This window comes from Emydura macquarii, unplaced genomic scaffold (assembly GCF_026122565.2).
Source record: "Emydura macquarii macquarii isolate MOO-44397 ecotype Brisbane River unplaced genomic scaffold, CSIRO-AGI_Emac_v2 contig_2846, whole genome shotgun sequence".
Classification (NCBI taxonomy): domain Eukaryota; kingdom Metazoa; phylum Chordata; order Testudines; family Chelidae; genus Emydura; species Emydura macquarii.
The window spans coordinates 3831431-3854380 of NW_027132983.1; the positions used below are offsets into that span (position 1 = coordinate 3831431).

Consider the following 22950-nt stretch of genomic DNA (forward strand, 5'->3'; position numbering starts at 1 on the left):
TTCCTCCTCCCCTTTCCCACTCCTTCTCTTCTTGAATTGCACTGCATCTGACTCTCCTCTCCCCCTCCATGTTGCTGTCATCTACCACTCACCCAATTCCTCCCCATCAGCCTTCCTCTCTGTTCTTGCCTGCAGGTGCTCACTCTCTCTCTTCACAATTCCCCTCAGTCTTGGTAACTTCCACTCCCATGTTGATAACCCATCTGATCCCTTAGCTGCAGGTATCTTTGACCTCACCTCTTCATTCAATCTACAGCCCTGATTCAACTCTCTCAGTCACCAAAAGGGCCATTCACTTGGTTATTGCTGGATGTTTAGCCATCAGCTCAAGTTCAACATGTCTAAAACAGAGTTCTTCATCTCCCACAAGTCCTTTCCACTAACACCTTTTCTGATCACCGCCATCCTGCCTGTCACTCAGGCCCATAACCTAAGTATCTTCTTCAATTCAGACCTCTCTCTAGGTCCTCACATCCAGACTATGACTAAATCTTGCTAATCTTTCTGCACAAAAACTCTAAGTTATAGCCCTTCTTATTCATCAACACAGTTAATTAAAACTCTGGTTCAGACTCTCATCATCTTGCATCTTGATTACTCCAGCCTTTTCTCTGGTCTTGGACATGAATCTTGATCCATTCATATCTGTTCAGAATGCTGCTCCAAAAGTCATTTTCCTACCCCTTTCCTTTGACCATGTCACCCTTTTCTTTGCATCCTTCCATTGGCTACCTCATTATCCTCCTTCAAATTTCTCCTCAAAACTCTCCTTTGCTGTGACGCCTTGGGGGGGAAAAAAAAAGAGGGAGGAATGGTTTCCTGCTGCTGTGCTGAGATCATAGACTATCGTTGCTGACCAATATTGATTCTTTCCTTGTAATCCCCAGTCTGTCTGAATTCTCCCGTTATCACTTGTTGTATATTTAGATTGTAAATTCTTTTGGGTGGTTATCTGTGCTTTTGTTCTGTGTTTGTACAGCACCTGGCACAATAGGGTCTCAGTTCATAACTACAGCTCCTTGGTGCTATGGTAATAAAAATAATAATTATTATTATTATTTCACCTAGCATTTCAAGAACTCTAAGTACCATTTTTTAAAAATAGGGAATAAATTCCAGAATCAGAAACTTGTGCAAATTCTCTGATCATATTCTTTTTCTCTAACATTGAATACCTTGAATTCTAGTATAGCAAGCACAGCAAAGCAACAATATTACTATGCTGAACAGAAAAAAAATTCTGTAGACGTGCTGCGAAGTAGTGCCACCAAAGCATTTGATATGTTGACTAGAGAATATGCTCTTACATTTTAAAAAATTTGTCATATACATGAACTCAATCAAAATTTCTTTTAAGAACGATGTTACTTCCACATGGTATGAAAAACTTTTTCTTCTAGAATTGTTTAAAGTTAAGGTGACTTCTTTTTTCTGCTTCCATTACAGTCAAATGGCAAAATTCCCATTTCTTAGGTCCCATTCTGGAAAGGTAATTATGCATGTAAATAACTTTAAGAACACGAATAATCCTTGGACTTCAATGGGCTTACTTATATGCTTATAGTTGAGTATATATTTAAATACCTTGCTAAAATGGGACCTAAAATAGGACCAGGCACATGCTTAGTTTTTATAAAAAAAAGTTAATATTCTATATTACAACTGAATTTACACAGACATTTAAATCAGAGCCAAATAAATTTGTTTTAGTATACCTCAGAATTCAGAAATATTAATGAGGCTGTCATGGGCTGCTCTACTCATCGCAGGACAGCCCTGCCTCCTGGCAGTTCTGGGGATTAACTCTGCCAGGCCAACACCTTTTCTGGTGGTCACACTCTGTCAATCTGTCTCTTTCCCTTTTTGCAGCCCAGGTCATTATATGGTTTCCCCTTCTGGTGGTGTATCAAAGTCCCTTCTCACTAGCAGTCTCAGGCAGTCTTTCCTTTCACTGCTCCATGGTGCCTCTCCCTCAGTGTCTGGTAAGTGAACCCAGGTTCGCTCTCTACTTCAGGATCCAGCCCAGGGACCCTACAACATGCAGCCAAGGTCTGTTCAGTCCCCAACCTTGCTGCTTACTCCTTTGCTGCTTCCTGCTCTGCATCCCACAGACTCTCCTCTCATCTTGCTCATTTCAGGGTATGACCTTCCCTCAGGGCCAGGGGCAGGGACAGGCTCAGTCCCCCAGCATCCTACTTTTTTCCTGGGTTCTTTCCTTCCCTCTCTATTAAAAAGAGGGTGACAGCAAACTGCCTCCCAGCAGCCTTTGCTATTGCCAACCTCCTGGGTTTATACTAGCCCAGCCCACCTCTGCTCAGGTAAGCTTCTCTCTAATGAAGGTTCTCCACTCAGTCTATATTTCACTCATTTGCTGCTTAATGGGCTGACTGTGCCTGACTGACCTAATCACAAAACTAATGTGGGGAGTAAACCCCATCACAGAGATCTAGAATTTACTCTTGACAAAATAACCGATTTCTCTCTCTCAACCCCCTTCCTCTGCCCCTTTCCCCCGGTACTGAGGTTTTTGTTGTTTTAAGGAGGTCTCAGCCTATATAAAATCCCTCTATATATTATAGTACAATATATACTTATCTTGCTAAGGATAAGAGACCCTTGCCTGTACCCTTTAAAGTTCTATTCTTCTAAGAAATATAACCATACTTAATCAAAATTTTACTTGTCATTTCTCTTAAGTTCATATTTTATTTAACTAAAGAGTCCACTGAACAGAAAACATTCTAAAAAGGTAGAGTAAAATAGGACTAATCAACCACTATTAATATATTTAGTGACCAAAGAGTAAAATAAAAAATAAAAATAACATATAACTAATAAAGATCCTTATAGTCAAAATAAAAACAGAACAACCATTTCTTCCCAATGGTCATAAAAAGTTATAAAACCATAGGACTTCTACAAAGGATCAGGAGCAGAACATGCCCTGTAAAGAACAAATAGAAGCTACCATTATTTAATTGCAAGAGTAAAGACTAAACTAAATCCAGTGTTCAACAACCATAAAGAATATTATCGCTAGATACAAGAGCTACATTCCAGTAGCCCTGTCTCAGAATATTGTCTATCAACGAGTAAAGCTCTTAACCTTCAAACCTGCTCATTTGCACACTAGTCCTCAAAATGTGTGACACCTATGTTTTGGTTCATGTCAATTCCTTATTGAATTTTTTTTTAAATGTAAAACTTTTTATGGATTTTTTTTTCATTTTCTGAATAAAATAGATAACTTTTGTAATCTGTAAGAGGGTAATTCTGGTTGGGTGCCCTATTACAGGTTGCAGAACTGTTTTATTAAATTCACACCGTTAGAAAAGATTCATAATACAGATTTTATGTTTCAAATAATTATAAATTTGTCAATTATGGCACAACCTATGATTAAACACAGGCCATTTGGATGCCAGGTGGTGGGGAGAGTTGGGACGTCTCCAACTACCCAGGTTTCTTGTGGGATGCCACAACCTTTATTTCAGTCCTTCCCATATTAATTACACATTCCTCTCCTGGAGCAAGTACTGCCGTATGGACTCTACCTTAGGAATGCTGTACCCTCTTCTTCCCACTGCCCTCTTGAGGTCAAGGAGGAGGAGGTCTTTCCTCAACTCTCTCTTATTTGGAGTCTCCTGTCAGCTCCTACTTAGCTTCCCATCCTTCCCTCATAGGCCTTTCTTCTTCAATCCCTGGATGGGAGGAAGTGGGGAGAGAGGAAGAGAGGATCCAGAGCTGCAAGCAGCAGACTGGGTCTCATATAATGCCACTTATGTGGTGCAATGTGATGGAGGCTGAACTCGGTCTGACAGTGAACCTTCTCTAGAGGGCAAGATTATATTTCCTATTACAAGCTGTTGTTCTAAACTTACATTTTATGTTTAATAAAGAGATGTATATTGCTGAAGTTAGTTTAAATTATTTTGGGATTCAAACTCAAGTTTAAAAAGGCACAGTTAAAATTCTTCAGAAGTTGCCTATTCATGACAGCTAGCAACCAAAGCTGAAGACAATAATAAGATCATTAACTGAAGCAGCAAAAAACCAGACTAAACCCTAAACTCAGGTCATGGCAAATATAAAAATTAGGACTGATTTGGTTTTTAAATGTGATCTTTTTTAAAATTATAAATCTAAGCATCCAAGGTGAAATTCATTGCAGTGCAGAGGGCCGATGAAAAATCCCCCCATACCACTTTATTTCTCCTCAATGTAACTTTCACTCTGTAATGTAAGTCATATCTATTTACTTTAGTGACAAATAATAGGTTTTACTCCTCTTAAATCTGAAGAACACAAAGTGTATGGGAGAACACACAAGATTCAATTCTGCCTTATGCATAAATTTTTAGCAATGCTTTCATTATTGGTTATCATGTAAGAGAAAGAAAGAACATATCTGAATTTCAGATCAAAGGTAGATAAAAGAGCACTAAGTTTTTTAAAGAATATATTTTGACTTGGAAACTGATCCTACATAATATGGATCCACTGAATTATTGAACCCCATAATGCCACTGTATTGTAACTTTTCTAACCCTACCATTTAGTTTAACAAGCAAACACCATGTGTACATTTTATTTTGAGTAACCTTAACAATCTATCTTTTACTGAAAGTGCAAGTCAAAATAAATCTCATGTTTAAAAAAAAATTCTTGTATAGAAGAGTACCAGCCTGGGAGTCAAGCGATCTGGGCTCTATTCTAACTCAATGTGACCTCTCTCTGCCATAGTTTACCTATCTGTAAAAAGGAGAAATAATACTTATCTGCTTTTCTAAAACACTTTGAGATCTATGAAATAGAAATATGTTTAAGTATTATTGTTTACTTTTTTATTTTATGAATCTCAGATATTGAAAATAGACTAGTCAGTTTAACTTTTTATTTTATACAGTCAATTCCTAAGTCAGTTTCACGTTCTGTCTCAATAGGATGAGACAATCTTTTGGGGAAATTACAACTTAATTTTATTCTTTTTAAAAGAAACCTTCAATGGAATACTGAAAAGAATTCATGGCAATTGTGGGCTGATGTTGAGCTTTGTATAAATGTGAAACAACCTTTTTTTTTTTTTTTTTTTTTTAATAAAATCTAAAATTTTAAGCTAAACTGACCTAACAACGCGTCTATTTAATGCAGAGCGAAAAACCACATACTTACATTCTCATTGTTTTCCTGCTTAGCAGTTAATGGTTTTCTGTATACCAATATGGTAGGTATTTATATATATATATTTGTTTATCATTCACATGAAATAGGTTTGACTTCAATACCAAGCAATATTCCACCTGACACTCTCATGATAGACCTTCAAAACAACAAAATTAAAGAAGTCAAGGAAAATGATTTCAAAGGACTCACATCACTTTATGTAAGTTTGTTATTTTTTGATTCAGTCTTATTTAGACAGCTCAAATATTTTATTTATTTATTTATTTATATAAATTATGTCCTTCCTCCTACAATAGTTTAGATGAATTAGAATAAAATACTGGATGTCTTCAACTTTGGCTGCATACACATTACAGGCTGCAATCTTGTCAGTTTACATGGAGCTAGGAAGGTTATTCTTTCCTAACAACATCCAGACTCATGCCACCTACTTCCCCTTCCAAGAGAGAGGGAAAATATATTCAAGCTTTTAGGTATCCAGAGAGAAATTTCCCTGAGCTTTAACTGACTATAAGGCAAATTTCCCACTCTCCCATTCTAAAAACTGTAGCTAACCACCATAAACTTAATCCCACATGAGAATGAGATGTCAGGGAGGAATTAGGACTCACCTAACTCTGCTCCCATTGAAATGAATTGTAAAAGTTCCATTAACTTCAAATGATACAATGTACGGCCAACACTGAGCTTTCTTGAAAATCCTATCTGACTTATTAATTCTTTAAGATATAAGCAAGCATACTAAATTAAAATAATATGATGAGAAAATGACACTTTAAAACTAGAATATATCAATTTGACAGGATTGTACACAATACTCCCTTCCAACAATGCAAGCAAAATTGGATGCCTTGCGGTGATTGGGAGTTCTAGCTCAGGCAAATCTGTTATAAACAATTATGGTAAACAAAAACAAAATCACATTTTTTCAAAATATCTCTTATATCACAAATATTTGAGATTGTATTTTTCCTTATCTTCCATGTCGTCATAGATCATGCAGCATATCTTGGTTTCTTTAACAGATTCTTAATTCAGTTTTAGACATAACAGACAGCTATAGATAGAGTTTGGAATTAAAAGCTATATTTACTTAATGTAAGCTAATCAGAACTTTTTGTCAAAGGTATTTTAACCTTCCTACTGTATATTTAATATGTGACTTCTGGTTAAACAGTAAGCAGTAGCTATTGTACACAAAAATAAAAGAAAGTATCAAAATAATAAATCCACACCTCAAATCCAAGTAAAAGTCAAGTCAAGTCAGTCAACCAACAAAGAGTACCTTAAAAAGAGACTCCCGATTTCATGGTAATTAATACAGGATAAATAGGTTTGACTGATGGAAAAAGTCCTTTTCAAAAGCACTTGGTCTCAAAAACAAACGAAAGTTTAGCAGATCTAATTTACTCCATGGTCAACCAATAGAGCTTTTACTTATTATGGATTCATCTGTAGTAGCAAAAATAGGTATTATACAATCTTAGTGGTTGCCACACTTAGTGTCTACGACACTTGTGAAATGCCTTGTATCCAGACACAAAAATGTTACCAGTATGATCTTTACAGGAAGTTAATGAAGAACACACTAATTGTGTCAGAAAACAGAGATAAATCAGGAGTCATTATTAAGCACCACTAGTTGTGCACTAATTGAAAGCTCATGATATCTTGATAATAAAGAAGCTTTGGTTTTTCACATCAGTTCACTTGTGACCATTTAGTAAGGCCTAACAGAATTTTTATTGTGAACAGTTTGTTTACTTCATGCCACTTAATGGAGTACTAGTTTCCTTAGTAAAGTCACAGATGGCAGCAAATGATATTAGAAAGCAGAATTTCCTACCAAAGCCCTCAATCTATTTCCTTATTTTGGTGGGAAAAGATCAAATCTGATATTTTCATGATTACTGTAAAGCGACAGTAGCAACATTTTGTCAGTAGTCTCTGAAGCAATGGAAAGTACAAACACTAACAGTCAAGACACTGATATATAGAAGTACTGTCTGATGTGCAAAATAATCTTAAGTAACACAATCATACTCTGTCACATACATGGCAGCCTCTCAAATAGTGAGGCAACGATTTCTACAAGAACACAGAGACAGCTACATTAAGAGATCTATTCAAAGGAGGGATAGTTTGTTTAAATGAACAGAAAGAATTTTAAGTACATCAGAGTACAAGATAATGGCAAGTACAACAAATGAAATGTTTTTGTTACTATATGAAATTTACTCATTCCTTTTAATTCTAGCTGGGCAGATTTTAATTAATAAATCATTTAGATTACACCATCCTCCTCTCTAGTAGCAGTACTGAGACAGACACAATTAGAAGCTTTGAGATCATGAGAATGGGCAAAAATATTTTCTTCCTCCCCTTTACCATAATTCCTAATTTTCCCATATTACTCCTCATACAATTTATTTACTTGCTCTTTTTTCAGTTCCTGCAAGGTGCTGAGCACATTGAACGTCTTTTGACTTAAACATGAGTAGAGGACTCTCAATACATCACAAGATCTAACCTTCAAATCTCTGTAACATATTGCTTGTTTCCTTCTTCGATTGATTTTTTACAATATACCCACCCACCTTTCTCCACATGCATCAACTGCATTTTTTGTCTCCCACAACAATCATGGGAAATTGAAAAATAGTGTTGAAAGATAGCAATTTAGGTTGGGATATTTGTTTTATAAAAAACCAAAAATGAACATAAAAACAAAACAAATCTAGATGGAGACAGTCTGCCAGTCCAAAATGCAAGCGCAGCTCATTTTGATGCCAACTGGAAAACAAATCTAACTCTTTCCTCATTATCTGGCCTTCCCAACTGTATTTAGTGTACTGGCTCATGGTCTTCAAAAATGCGACAGCAACGCTGGTATGTTATGTTTGAAACAATGAATGTATACAAAAGCAGAAAGCATACAATTTATTCCTCCTCAGTAGACATGCCATTTTACTTACTACACTGAGCAGTAAACAATCAGCACAATGAGCAAAACATTTGTTGCACAGCTTGCTTTAACAATCACGAGAATTATGAGATTAGTAGCTTCTCTCTCACCTTCACTTACCATTGGTGCATCCCAACAGCACTTTTCTCTTACTTCTTGTGGAAGCTCCAAATTCTAGGTACATTTTCTGAGTAATTTGATTTTATGGTTTTTGTGATTAAGTAAAACAGACAACATGCATGATTTTTAAACAAAAATTATTTTTAAATATGCATTTATGCATTCAATTATTAGTAATTTCTCATTTCCATGTCACCGTATGTATGTTAAATGAGAAATCAGGAGATCTTTAATGACCTGAAAATCAAAAAGGAATCCTACAGAAAGTGGAAACATGGATAATTTGCGAAGGATGAGTACAAAAGACTAGAGCAAGCATGTAGGGACCAAATAAGAAAGGCTAACGCATACAATGAGTTACATCTAGCAAGGGACGTAAAAGGCAATAAGAAGAAGACATTTTTAAAATACTTTAGGAGCAAGAGAAAGACAAAGGAAAATGTAGGTCATTCTCTGCCGCAGGGAAGGAGAGCTAATAACAGATGATATCAAGAAGGCTGAGGTGTGTAATACCTATTTTGTTTCAGTCTTCACTAAATAGGTTAATGGTGACCAGATACTTAACACAGTTAATATTAATATCAAAGTGAAAGGAACTCAAGCCAAAATAGGGATAGAATAGGTTAAAGAATATTTAGATAATTTAGATTTATTCAAGTCATCAGGGCCTGATAATTCATCTTAGGCTACTTAAGAAACTAGGTGAAGCAATTTTGGAACACTTAGCGATTATCTTCTAGGACACATGGAAGACGGGTGAGGTCTCAGAGGACTGGAGAAGGGCAAACACAGTACCTATCTTTAAACAGGGAAACAAAGAGGACCCGTGGAATTATAGACTAATCAACTTAATTTCAATACCTGGAAAGATACTGAAACAAATAATTAAACAATCAATTTGTAAGTACTTAGTGGATAACAGGGTTATAACGAATATCCAGAATGGATCTGTCAAGAAGAAATCAGACCAAACCAACATCATTTACTTTTTTGACAGGGTTACTGGCCTAGTAGATGGGAATGCTGTAGTTGTGATATATTTTGATTTTAGTAAGGCTTTTAACCAAGTCTCAAGTGACATTCTCATAAACAAGCTAGGGAAACGTGGCGTAGATGGAATTACTATAAATTGGGTGCATAACTGGTTGAAAGACCATATTCAAAGAGTAGTTCTCATTGGTTCATTGTCAATCTGGGTGTATGTATCTAGTAGGGTTTTCAAGGGGTCTATCCTGTGTTTGGTTCTATTCAATGTTTTCACTGATGACTTGGATAATGGAGTAGAGAGTATGCTTATAAAAATCTGTGGATGAGATCAAGCTGGGAGGGGTTGCAAGCACTTTGGAAGACAGGATTAGAATTCAAAACAACCTTGACAAATTAGATGATTTGTCTGAAATCATAAAATTTGCATGAAATCAACATGAAATTCAATGAAGACAAGTGCAAAGTATTACACGTAGGAAGGAAAAACTAAATGCACAACTACAAAATGAGGAATAACTGGCTATGAAAGGATCTAGGGGTTACAGTGGGATCACAAATTGAATGTGACTCGACAATGTGATGTAGCTGCAAAAAAGGTTTATATTCTGGGGTGTATTAATAAGAGGGTTGCATCTAAATCATGGGAGTTAACTGTCCCGCTTGACTCAGCACTGGTGGGTCTGCAGCTGGAATACTGTGTCAGTTCTGGGCACCACACTTTAAGAAAGAAGTGGACAAACCGGAGAGAGTCCAGAGGAGAACAACAAAAATGATAAAAGGTTTAGAAAACCTGACTATGAGGAAAGGTTAAAAAAACTGGACATGTTTAGTCTTGGAAAAAGAAGACTGGGGAGGGGTCTGATCATCTTCAAATATGTTAAGGGCTGTCATAAAAAGAATGGTAAGAAGCTGGTAATCAATTGGTCTCCATGTTCACTGAAGTAATGGGCTTCAACTTCAGCAACGGAGGTTTATGTCAAATATTAGGAAAAAACTTTCTAACTGTAAGGGTAATTAAGCGATGGAATAGATTTTTAAGAACAGGTTGGACAAACACCTGACAGTGATGGTCTAGGTATACTTGGTTCTGTCTCAGCGCAGGAGACTGGATACCTCTCAAGGTCCCTTCCAGCCCTACATTTCTACTATTCCATACAGTAATGAATATGTAATTATTAAAAATATTTACCAATGTCCTCACAAATGCATGATCATAAAAATCCAATACATATAAGTTGTTTTCTTACTTTTAACATTTTGCTTAGGCACTGGCTTTAAACAACAACAAAATATCTAAGATCCACCCAAAAGCCTTTCAATCAATAAAGAAATTGCGACGGCTGTACTTGTCCCATAATCAGCTACCTGAGATCCCAACAAACCTGCCAAAATCTTTAGCAGAGCTACGAATTCATGATAATAAGGTGAAGAAAATACCAAAGGAAGCATTTAAAGGAATGAAGGCTTTACATGTTTTGGGTAAGTCTATCTTATGGGAACAATATTAAAATGACTGCATGTCACCAGTTGACAAGAGTCTATTTCAGAACTGCATTAAGCACAACTGGAGGGACATGAAGGGTAAAAAGAAGGGCTTCTACAGGTACGTTAGCAACAAGAAAGTGGTCAGGGAAAGTGGGGGTCCCTTACTGAATGGGGGAGGCAACCTAGTTACAGGTGAAGTGGAAAAAGCTGAAATAATCAATGCTTCTTTTGCCTCAGTCTTCACAGACAAGGTCAGCTCACAGACTATTGTACTGGGCAATACAGTCTGGGAAGGATATGTGCAGCCCACAGTGGTGAAAGAATAAGTTCAGGACTATTTAGAAAAGCTGGACATGCACAAGTTCCTGGGGCTGGATGCAATGCATCCGAGGGTGCTTAGAGTGTTGGCTGATGTGCTTGCAGAGCAATTGGCCATTATCTTTGAAAACTCATGGAGATTGGGGGAGGTCCCTGCACTTAGGACAGAAAAATCCCATGCACTGCTACAGGCTGGAGACCGACTGGCTAAGGAGCAGTTCTGCTGAAAAGGACCTCGGGGTTACAGTGGACAAGAAGCTGGATATGAGTCAGAAGTATGCCCTTGTTGCCAGGAAGGCTAATAGCATATTGGGCTGCATTAGTAGGAGCATTACCAACAGATGGAGGGAAATGATTATTCTCCTCTATTTGGCACTGGTGAGGCCGCATCTGGAGTATTGTGTCTAATTTTGGACCCCCCATTGCAGAAAGGATGTGGACAAATTGGATAGAGTCCAGTGGAGGGTAACAAAAATTATTAAGGGGCTGGGGCACATAACTTATGAGGAGAGGCTGAAGGAACTGAGCTTATTTAGTCTGCAGAAGAGAAGAGTCTGGGGGGATTTGATAGCAGCCTTCAACTATCTGAAGGAGGTTCTGAAGAGGATGGAGCTAGGCTGTTTTCAGTGGTGGCAGATAACAGAACAAGGGGCAATGGACTCAAGTTGCAGTGGGGGAGGTCTAGATTAGATATTAGGAAAAACTTTTTCACTGGGAGGGCGGTGAAGTACTGGAATGGGTTACCTAGGGAGGTGGACTTGCCATCCTTAGGGATTTTTAAGGCCCGGCTTGACAAAGCCCTGGTTCGGATAATTTAGTTGGGGTTGGTCCTGCTTTGAGCAGAGGGCTGGACCAGATGATCTACTGAGGTCCCTTCCAAACCTAATCTTTTATGATTCTATGAATATGGTGAACATGCTAATAAATACAGTACAGACATCATAGCTATTCCACACACAAGAGCACAAGAGTTCTGTATACAGAGTTAGTGCATAATTTGGTACTAAACCACTATGGAAATATAGAAGCTTTATTAGCCAGTTTCACTAATAAAATGTTATTTTGCCAATTTTACTAACACAAATTTGTGAAAATACTTAATTGCTACATCTTCCTGAAAAACAGCTAAATTCAAAAGAAATGTATCTTCATTTAAACATTAATGGCCTTGTGAGGCAGCTGGACAAAAACTTGGGTTCAGCTACAAACGCAAATAACTAGGGTCTCTCACAGCCCCGCTTCTTTACTTAATCTTTCTATGAAGGGTGATCATTGAATTCAAGATGACACATCTCATGTAGAATTGATTATGATGCCATGAACACAGCATCATAGATTTCACCTCAGGAGAAAATAGAAAAAGTAACTCAGTTAAGAGGGGAAAAAAAGACTGATTAAAAAATGCAAATATCTGCAGTAGCAGCAAAGAACATACAGTTATTGGCAACTTTTGTTTTCTGTATGTAGTTTCCGTTCAACTTTTCCTTACATAGAAGTTTCTATTTAAAGAAAGATATCTATTTTGTAGGAAATTTAACACACCATCATCAATTAAAGCCACTTTATGTGCTTTACATAACTGAAATTGGGATCTACCTAATTGTAGCTGCCTAGTGGGTCAGGTTTTGGTAACTGCAGGTCAAATCATGCAATCCTTACTCAGGCAAAACTGTTAGAGACACATACCTTACCAAAAAGGCAAAAAAAAGGAAGCATCCAGCTGCTCCTGCATAATCAATCCATGGCAGCCCCTAAAAAGAGGAGCCACTTCAAAATTCCACGGTATTACTGACGATATTCCATGGAGCGCCAAAATGTTTTGCATTGCACACTGAGCAGAGTGTGGATTTGCCATTTAGAAAGAAGTATGCACAAACTGCATAATCCCAGAACAATCTCCTCTGAATCATAGCACAAAAGTTTTAAAACTTAGTCATGTAAACCAGGCTATTTTTATCAAATTACCAAGACAGTCATAATGATTTTTAGTGAGGTGAAAGCAGAGTCGCTTTTAGTAAGCCCTGGATAAGCATATAGACTAGAATTGGCGTGCAATATGTATTAGTTTAACTATAAAATACTTGCTTTGGCAGAAATGAGCGCAAATCCTCTGGACAATGATGGAATAGAACCAGGTGCTTTTGAAGGAGTGACAGTCTATCACATCAGAATTGCAGAAGCTAAACTGACCTCAGTTCCCAAAGGTAAGAGTTCTTTTTTCTACTAAGGATATGCCAGAATAATTTATCATACTTTCAGATATGCGTTATATACAACCAGAATCTTCACCCCACATGTTCTCCTGAATCATCTGATTTCATACTTTTTTTTTTTTTTTTAATTTCTGTAGTATGACACCACAATATTCAAAATAATTATTTTAATCCAATAGGTTCTAAACTTCGTTCCTTTCTTTCCACTCCCTCAGAAGCAGCTCCCCCCCCATCCTTCCCATCTCCCTTTTTCATCCTTGGCATGCTATTACTGGTCAATGCTCTCTCTTGTTCTCAGTGGCTAGGGAGATTCACTTCTTCCTCTGTCCCACTCTGCCAGATGGTACATGCCACCTTCATTAAGGTCAAGAACCAGCAGAAACCATAATAAGGAACTAACAGCAAGGAGGGGGCAATTCAGCCTATCCCAGAGAACAAAGTAGGGCAAGCCTCCTAAAAAATTGCAACTCCCTCCTTTAACTCTCCTCTGGCAGCCTCTTTCAAACACTTAAGAACGATGCAGGTCTAAAAATACCTGGGAATTAGCCAGTGTCATAAGGAACAGAAAATATTGCTGGCTTCTTTCCACAGCTTAACATAAAATTTTTCACTTTTCTGTAACTTTAATTTCTGTTTAAAAGACTTCTTCAGCTTTGTAACTCAAAAGTGCTTTACAACAGAACAAATCCAGTACCCTTTTGGCTCACAATACAGTCATTGACATAGCAGATCACAGGTTTTATTAGGAGGTTTGGTAGATTAAATTCAAAAGATGACTGTTGTGGCTGAGTGGTCCTAAATAAATATAACCTAAAGTTTGAAACATCACCTCACACTAAAAAAAATCCACTGATTTGCCAAAAATTTGGCGTTGTAATGCATAAAACAATAGCTCCATAGCAGATCAGTCAATCAAAAGCCAAAATCTTATAGGTGGGTTTGTTGCAAACATACTGTATTGTGACAGAAGCACAGCACTAGTCTTTACCTGTCAGCCAACATAATGCTGAATGGACAGAGAGCAGGCTTCTCTGCATGACTGCACAAAAAACCTAAACTATTGGGCAAAGTCGAAGAATAGTGCAATACTGTATACTACAACATTAATTAACTTACCTGTGATGGCAATTATCTTAGAAGCCAGGACTTGTTACCAATGGATCATCCATCTTGAGAACTGTGTTTTTTTACACAGATGTATATGCATAAGTGCTGGAACTAAAGATGATGGGGTTGCTCCCGCAACCCCTGGCTACAAGTGGTTTCCATTATATACAAGGTTTACAGATTGGTTCAATGACTCTCAGCACCCGTACTATAAAAATTGTTCCAGCACCCCTGTGTATACACTATTTTTGGAAAAGCTGATGCACAATAAATATCTGTGGAACACTGAAAGAAACCTAATATTTAATTTTAAAAATATGGTAATTTTAGGACAGAAACCCACACAATATCCTTTAAAACTACTTTGAGTATTTAATTATTCCTCAACATAAAACCTATTCTTATAATACAATATCATTGCTGTAATGAAAATTTCTCTCATCAGAAGAGACTAAATTTTCTACCAGCTGTGGGGACCTTAAAGCTAAATTCAGCACAAAAACCATATAGATATAAAGTGGTGAACCCAATTATTCTTGTGTAACCCTGTTAGGACACAAGGTCTAAGATCTGAAGCAAAAATAGCACTGCATAGTAAATGTACAACCAGTGTTGGAAACTGTTAGTGCATTTACCATAAATATGGGCAGATATTCCCTAAAAATGTTTTTCTTAAAAGGATCCTTGGTTTGGCAACTAAAGTGTCTTTTCAGGTAAAATATTCAAATAATTTCAAAACGAGAATGTTCAAAAATGTTAAATATAAGCTTCACAGACATACATCTTTGCAGTTAATTCCGTAACTCAGAGATCAGCAATAAACTTCAATAATAGTAAGCTGGCAAAATGTGAGGCAAATTAGCATGCAAAAAGAGTCTATGAAGTGTTCTATTTTCCTTTGGTATTCCCATATCAAGTAATGCCAAAACAAACTGCTATGAAAACTTGCATAATGTTTTCCTAGGCCACTCTGGCAACTATAGACAAGTGGTCTGCCTTCTTTGGGGTCATAGTACAGCAACCTGGATCATTACTGCTAAAACTATTAAGTCAGTATATAGAAACTAAAACCAGTGATTGCCTTCCACCACTCTCATTTAATAAAGCACACTGCAGAAAAGATCTTGCCATCTTCTGGTTTATTCACAGAGCTCAGAGCCACCAGTTCCGAAGCAGGGGTGAGCTCTTAGCTTTAAATTGTAAAAGCATTCTCGATAGTGGCATGCAAAAGAGCATACCGAGTAACCCACTTTGCTGATAGGTTTCCAAAAAAGCTATATTGCCAGAAAATAACCATAACATTGCTATATCCTTTGGAAAAAATTAAGAGCCCACAAGCAATAACTGTTATAACTTCACAAAAGAAGAATGATTTTGCCCACCAACAACTGAAAAACTGAACATACTGATGTCTCGTTTATATGTTCTTTGAGTACCAAATAGTAGTAAATAAAAGCCATTAATAAAGAAAGCTAGTGAAGTTATATAAAACTTAACTTTTAAGATCCATACTTGTTTACAGGCCCATTCCCACCCATCTTTAGCCAGTTCTAAAGTGTTAAATGTGCTCTCACTTCTTCATAAAGAGAACAGGATTCATTGCTCATAACCCTTGAAGAAGGTTTCATTTGAAGCATTCAGCACTCAAAAGTGACCAATGGAAATTCAGTGATTAGAAGGATCTATTTCTAGTCAGTCTCCTACAAAGAATCTTAGCCTTAGTTCAATCCACAGTAGTTTCCTGCAAACTTTTCCCACCAGGAAGAAGAGATCCATAGTACCTAGGGGAACTATATTTCATTAAGTGAAAACTGACATAGAACTTTGTCAGCCTGTATGAAAAACCAGTTATTTTCTTTATTATTCCACTTCCAGGTATCCCACATAATGATCAGCTTTTCAAGACTATAGTAATACTTCCTTTCCATTCAAATTTTAACAGATATGCCTTCCTCAGGAAGTTGAAGCATTAAGAATCCAACCTTTTGATTCCATGGGAAGGGCAATTATTGCATATGATTCCTCCTTGATCATGCCTCTTTGTGAGCACTTAACTGTTCAGATGGGCAAAATAGAAACTCCTCCAAAACCACTGTTCATGACCTTGCTATATTATGTTAGGCCTAGGTTTAGGATTATGAGTGAAATGTGATCTTGCACCTTGTGCCTAATAAAACATTTAAGCCATGCTATGCATGATTCTCCACTGGCCCACAAACAAGGAATGTGTAGGTTATTCCCAAACCCGAACAGCAGTACAATCTAGTACCATCTTTAGGCTTGATTCATTCACCCTTATTTACAAGTAGATACATGGATTTCAGTGAGACTATTCATGGAGCAAAGTATTACTCAACATGAGTGGAAGTGGCATATGATTAAAATCCAACTAGAATGATTAAAAAGAAAGACAGCAAAAATCTAAAGGTATTGGAAAATATGAAAAAAAAATTGTAGTCAATCTGCCAGAATATTTAACTAAACTAGGGTAAGATAAAGTCAGGAATTACTTTTTAAAAACAGATTTAATGAATAATTAGTCAAAGACCAAACCCTATCAATTTAAATTACAAATGAAGAAGTCTAGAAAAATCAAACATAACATACATTTATTTTTACTGGATATTTTTTGATTCAGACAGCAAACTGGTCCTACCCAACACCTTCTCAGCTGTCCCCAAAATGAAAAGGGAAGGAGTTGTTGAGAATTTAATATATATGAATATATTAACCAATTAAATTACATTGATATTTCTTCCCTTTAGGACTACCATCCTCTTTACTAGAGCTTCATCTAGATGACAACAAAATTACAGCAGTTGAATTTGAGGATTTTATTCGGTATAAAGATCTTCAAAGGTAAAACGTAATACGTAAAATATTTCCTCCAAGAAGCACAACTTGGTGGAATGTCAAAATTTCCAGGATTTTCTCCAACAATTAGGTAACCATTTTTGGGGTGGGGTGCAGTGTGGTAAAATAGCTTAAAATATTAATTTTGTTACTATATTAGAAGAATGATGTCCAACCTGTGGCCCTGAGCGCTCTTCAGTGTGGAGTCCTGGACTGCTGTATGGAACACCAGTCTTTGTCTTAACAGAGTGCCTATAAGCATGCCAGGTGATACCAGGTTCAGATAAGTACTCTAAGTGCTTCAGGTGCTCAGGCTCTAAATATCCAGTGCATTCAGTCTACTCCATCAACTACCTTCAAACCCCCTCCTCCCAGATCCCAACATACCCTGCCTCCATGATCATTCCTCCCAACTGTCCTCCTAACTGACACACAATCTTCTTCTGCTGGACACCTATTGCACTCTTGAGCAAGGTAAGGGAAAAGCAGCAGCAGACTCACCATATTGCTCTTTACTAACACATTTCTGCTCAGCAGATTCATCATAATATGTTTCCTGGTACTTTTCTTTGCCCCCTCAGTAGGGGAGGGAGAGTGAAGAGTAAAGCAACCTCTGATTTTCTGCTCCTTTAAGAGGTGGGGGTAAAGGTACTGAGAGAGTGGAGGGCTGGCTGGAGTCATGTAGTTCTTCCCAAAGGGGGGAAAAAGGAATAAGCAAATAGCAATAGCTAGTGCAGGAGGAACTAGGGTACCCAGCAGAGATTGCATGGAAAAAGGGCAGGAGTGGTCACAAAAAAGACAGAGGGCAGTACCAATTGATTTTAGGGGTGGACACCTCCACTGCAATTAAATTTAGAGGTTTGTGGAGTGTGAGTAACCACTTGATTTCAAAAATGGGAGAATTTTCTTTAAGAGGGGGATGGTCACTGGGGAATACAGAAGGGAGTTGTGATAAGGGTGTATTTCTGAAGAGCATGGAGGGAAGGACAGAGAGATTTAAGGACTGAAGAGTGTTCCTTAGAACACTATGAGTGGAGGGAGAGATGGACTAAGTGCCTGGGGCCTGGTTGGACAGAGGTTAGTCAGTTCCTGGGGAAGAAATATGTTTCCTTCAAAAACTGGGGCCAACAACAGTGATTTCACATGAGATAAGATTGAGGAAGAAGGCAGAAATGGGTTTGTTTTTGAGAAATGGAGACTCTAAAAATAGGAGAGTCCCTTTCCAAGGCCCAGCTGGTGTTCTGAAAAAGTGGCTGAGTTGCTTTGAACCTAAAATTTGCTATTAGAAACCTGAGTTGGGAGCTGCTTGCAGGCTTCCAATTCAGTATAAGAAACTAGAAAGAAGAGTGAAGAGAGGGGAAAATGGTAACTTTACATCATCCTTCCCTTCCTCAATTTTGTCCCCTTAACATTTTGAAATAATATTTTTAGCACTGAGGCTAGTCACTGCCTTAGACTAAGTTAAAGTGTGAGTGACAATTTATGTGAAGAGGAAATCTGGAAGTAGAAAATAAAAGCAAGGTACAGTAACTACCTCTCAGAACTTTGGGGATGTGAAGGGTTACACTAAGCTATAAATAATTAAATTTACCTCTTTAAAAATTTTACTTTTTCATGCTACTGTTTATATATTCTAACAATAAAAAAATACTACTTTTCATTGTGCATAAATGTATTGACTGGATATACTACTTGTTTAAAGAGTATAATTTATTTATACAATCAAACGCTGTTAATATTTTTTTGGTTTTAATGTTTGCTCCTGATAGAATAACTATTGCATACCAACTGGATAACTATCATACAATTGATCAAGTATTACCCTTTAAGTGGAGTTAAATTGGGCAAATATTCTGTTCCAGATTAGTCCTATAGACCCATGCTGATTTATTTTGTATCAAAATTAACATTTTTTCCTTTTCTGATTTTAGTTTTCCCATGTAAACTCCTGCATGCAAAGCTTGATTGAAAGGGATGCTCAGCAATGCTTTTATAAATCTCCATGCATCAGCAGTTAAGTTTTCTTGTTTTATTTCTAGGCTGGGACTGGGCAACAATAAAATCAAAGATGTGGAAAATGGAAGTTTTTCCAGTATACCAAAAGTACGAGAAATACATCTAGAAAACAACAAACTGAAAAAGGTTCCTCCTGGACTACCTGATCTGAAATATCTACAGGTAATAGACTATTCTCAGTGGATGGTTTTATTTTTGTTTTGTTTTGTTATACTGCTTAGGGAACAATATGGCACATAATTACTCTAACAATTGGGTATCTTGGATACTGTTCTTACAACAGAAAAATGGGAAATAATGTATGTGTTTGAAAGGATAACCAAGTGCAAGTACCAGAATCATTCAACACAAGGAATTCTCTGAAAAAATAGCCCAAAAGGTATTTTGGTTAGTAAAATAATATCTAGGAAGCCAATTGAGCAGTGGACCACCAAAATCGGGCAAACAGGAAATAAATAAATTTGTAACAGAGGCTTGTACACAGACATAGGCTGGGACTGAAATATTTTCATCCCCATGTTGAAAAGCATTTATCTCCAAACCTATAAATTTATGAGCTTACCTATTAAAATCAAGTTGAAACTGAAGTGCAGTCAGGGAAAGAAAGGTAAAATGAATTATGCAGATTTAAGGTTTGGTATTTAGGAACATGCCAAAGTTAGAACAGTGAGCAGAATCCAAAATTCTTTTATTTGCAATACAGTATGAGGAGAAAGGCAAGATGGTGATCAGCATGATGCAACTCGAAGGTCTAATATTTCACAATCTGCTATATCCATGATTTTATTCTACTGCAAATCCAATAATCTAAGCTTTCCAACAGTACACAGTATTTGTTTCTAGCCCTGATAGCTAGCATGAGATATTAGACTGTAAAATAATCACTAGAATTATTTTTTTTAAATCATCCCAGTGAAGTCTAGTAAGTCAGATACCTCAGATCACTGATGTTTTTGTTTCCCTTTGTTAAGGTTGTTTGTTTAACTTAGGCTATGTTTACCAGAAACATGAAAAAAAAAAAAACCAGGAAAGATCCAAATCTGCTCATCAGGCAAAACATTTAGAGTAATATGTCATATGGTGTAAATGAACTGCTCTTAGTAGAGACATGCACAGTACAGGGGAATGCCACATCCAGTCTAATTAGGGTGGAGAAACCTGTTCAATATAAACGACTCTTCTAAGTGCTCTAAGAGCTACATGCTAACTAGGATTGTTTGAAATTTGGTGTGCCTCATGAGGGTCTGGGTAGGGCTAATGATCCAAGGGGTTCATGAGATAAAGCCCTGCCCCGACCTCCACCCAAAAATAGCATTTCTTAAGCCTGACAGATTCCACCAACTTTTTTGAGCACACTGGTGGTCAAACCATGGGTCAGATAGATCATTCTCCAAAGTGTCTCAATCACTGGATATTTACCCCAGCAAGTGGCTCACACTACTTCTCTAGGAAATCAATATTAAAAATATTATTCAACAGAGTTAAACTCTACTGATAGGCTTGAGCCTAACTCTCATGATTCATGAGCCTAACTCAAACTGATTACACTGTGCGTGTGCAGACAGAATATGTAAGAAGGTTTCTGGTGAAAGACTTTCAACAAGACCATGGTGGCTCAGGGGGACATGTTATGGCAATTGCACCTGAGTTACATCCAGGCACTGTAACTTCAAACTATACCCTTGGCAGAAACCTGAAAATGAAATGAAAATGTTTCAAGTCATTTTTTTTTTATTTTGGGGGAAATGTAATCTGAATAGAGAAGATACTTCAACAGCGCCCAAACTATGTTTGACAAAAAGTACATGTGAATGCTTTCTGGGAGATGAGGAGGAGACATTCTCCCCCTCCCCGTGCGTGCTAGGATCTGTATGGGCCCTGCCCCTCACATGTGTCTGAACCCCTTTCCCTGTCCCCAATTGGGATACGAGGGGTGTGCCCTTCTGGGGTAGAGCTGAATCCCTTTCCCTCCACTCTGTGGATGTGCTGGGATCTACCCCTCTGGGAGTGTATGAGCCCCTCTTCTTGTTCCCTCTTCTTGTTCTTGTTCTTATTGAGCTGGAATCTGGGGAGCCTAGCTTGGGGGTGGAGGCTTACTGGGTGGACCATGGGCATGGCTGGGTAATCCTGGCCGAAGTAGGGACAGGGAGTCTGGCTGAGGGCCTCGTTGTTGGGGCTCAGGCTCTGGCAAGGTGTACAGCTCAGGCTACATAACCAAGGCAGCATGCAATCCTCCAATAAGCTTCTGCCCATGATATGTGTACATGCAGCACTCATAAGAGAATGTCAGTATTATATTTACTGTGAGGGTTATAATTATCTGCCCCGTCCCTTTACGGTTGTGCCCTGACCCTTTCAAGATTTGGAGGTCTGCTGAAGATGATTTTACTTGATGATTACCTGTTCTATTCATTCTGAAGCATCTGGCACTGGCCACTGTTGGAAGACAGGATACTTGGCTAGATGGACCATTGGTCTGACCCAGTATGGCCATTCTTATGAAGAGGTAAAAGGAAACAGAGAGTGGGGAGATAAAGTGGTTGTAGGAGGGTTGTTGGAGTGCTCTAGTGAGACTGAGCTACTGTGGGCCTTGTGCAAGCGGAGTTTGTTTGTTTTTTTTGGATATTAATGTTAACAAACCCCAGTTTTAAAATCATCCTTGATTTGTGAATGTAATATATGCGAAAGCAGAGCAACTTTTTATGTGCTTATGACTTCTAAAGTGCCAATGACTTATTGGGATGGGAAGGGGAGGGTGAGCTGGATACGTTGGGCAACGGGCTATGTTGCAGAAATGGTGGTGGAGTGGAGAATGAGAAATACCAGTCTTCTCTCACATGCTTAAAGTTACAATAACTATCATGTAATAAAAATACCAATGTTTTGGCTGTGATTTTTCTCACTGACCCTCTCAGCAACTACACACACTCCAAACCTTTCAAAGTATGACCAATATTCCCATTCTACCATACAGAAGGGAGGAGGAACAGTTAGGAATCACATAGCAACCTTGCAGCCTAGTGGAGAGACCACTGGACTAAGACTATTTCTGGCTCTGCCAGAGGCCTGCTGGATGATCTAGGCAAGTCACTTAACCTCTCTCTGTCTCAGTTTCCCCATCTGTAAAATGAGGATAATTATGTATAGTGTGTTATTTAAGAGTTAGGCCAGCTACAGTTCCATATCAGCTGTAAATGTACATGATACAACTACATAAATGACCACTAACTACTAACACAAACATTTCTCTTTCTCTTAAAAAACTAGGAAATTCACTGACAAGAAATTTAACGCACAGTTAAGGTTCCCTTGTGATATCTCATGCTCTTCCAGAACATCGAGTTTAGTGACAAACCTACCTCTGAAAACCAAGAAATGAAGAGTAAAGGTATTTCAAACAAACTTCTGAAAAACAGGAGATATAGGCCTGGTCTACACTTACCTTCAAATTCAGCAGCAGTCGAAGGGAGTTACACAAGAGTTACGCAAGGAGCTACACAAAGTAGCCTGTGTAACTCCCATCGACTTCATAACTCCTCTTCTACGCAGTGTCTTCACTGCACTGCGCCACCTGACGGGATGGTTTTAACGCATTAACTTCTGAATCAATTGAGCGGGTCTTCATTGACCGCTCAATTGATCTGATAGTGGCGAATTTGCCACAGTCAGTGAAGATGTACCCTTCAAGGACATACCAACGCA

The 22950-nt window shown here is 37.8% G+C and overlaps 2 protein-coding genes across 2 annotated transcripts in view; one reads left to right on the forward strand and one right to left on the reverse strand.

Moving 5' to 3' along the window:
• Positions 1-22950, reverse strand: part of CENPP (centromere protein P) — a 280800-nt gene that overhangs the window by 147356 nt on the left and 110494 nt on the right. The gene's annotated exons all lie outside the window — the stretch shown is intronic.
• ASPN (asporin) overlaps positions 1-22950 on the forward strand; it is a 36174-nt gene that overhangs the window by 7176 nt on the left and 6048 nt on the right. Inside the window, exons 3-7 of the mRNA XM_067568162.1 lie at positions 5271-5383; positions 10522-10735; positions 13153-13263; positions 17145-17238; positions 19272-19410. Coding sequence (XP_067424263.1) covers positions 5271-5383; positions 10522-10735; positions 13153-13263; positions 17145-17238; positions 19272-19410 — 671 coding nt within the window. The remainder of the gene's footprint in view (positions 1-5270; positions 5384-10521; positions 10736-13152; positions 13264-17144; positions 17239-19271; positions 19411-22950) is intronic.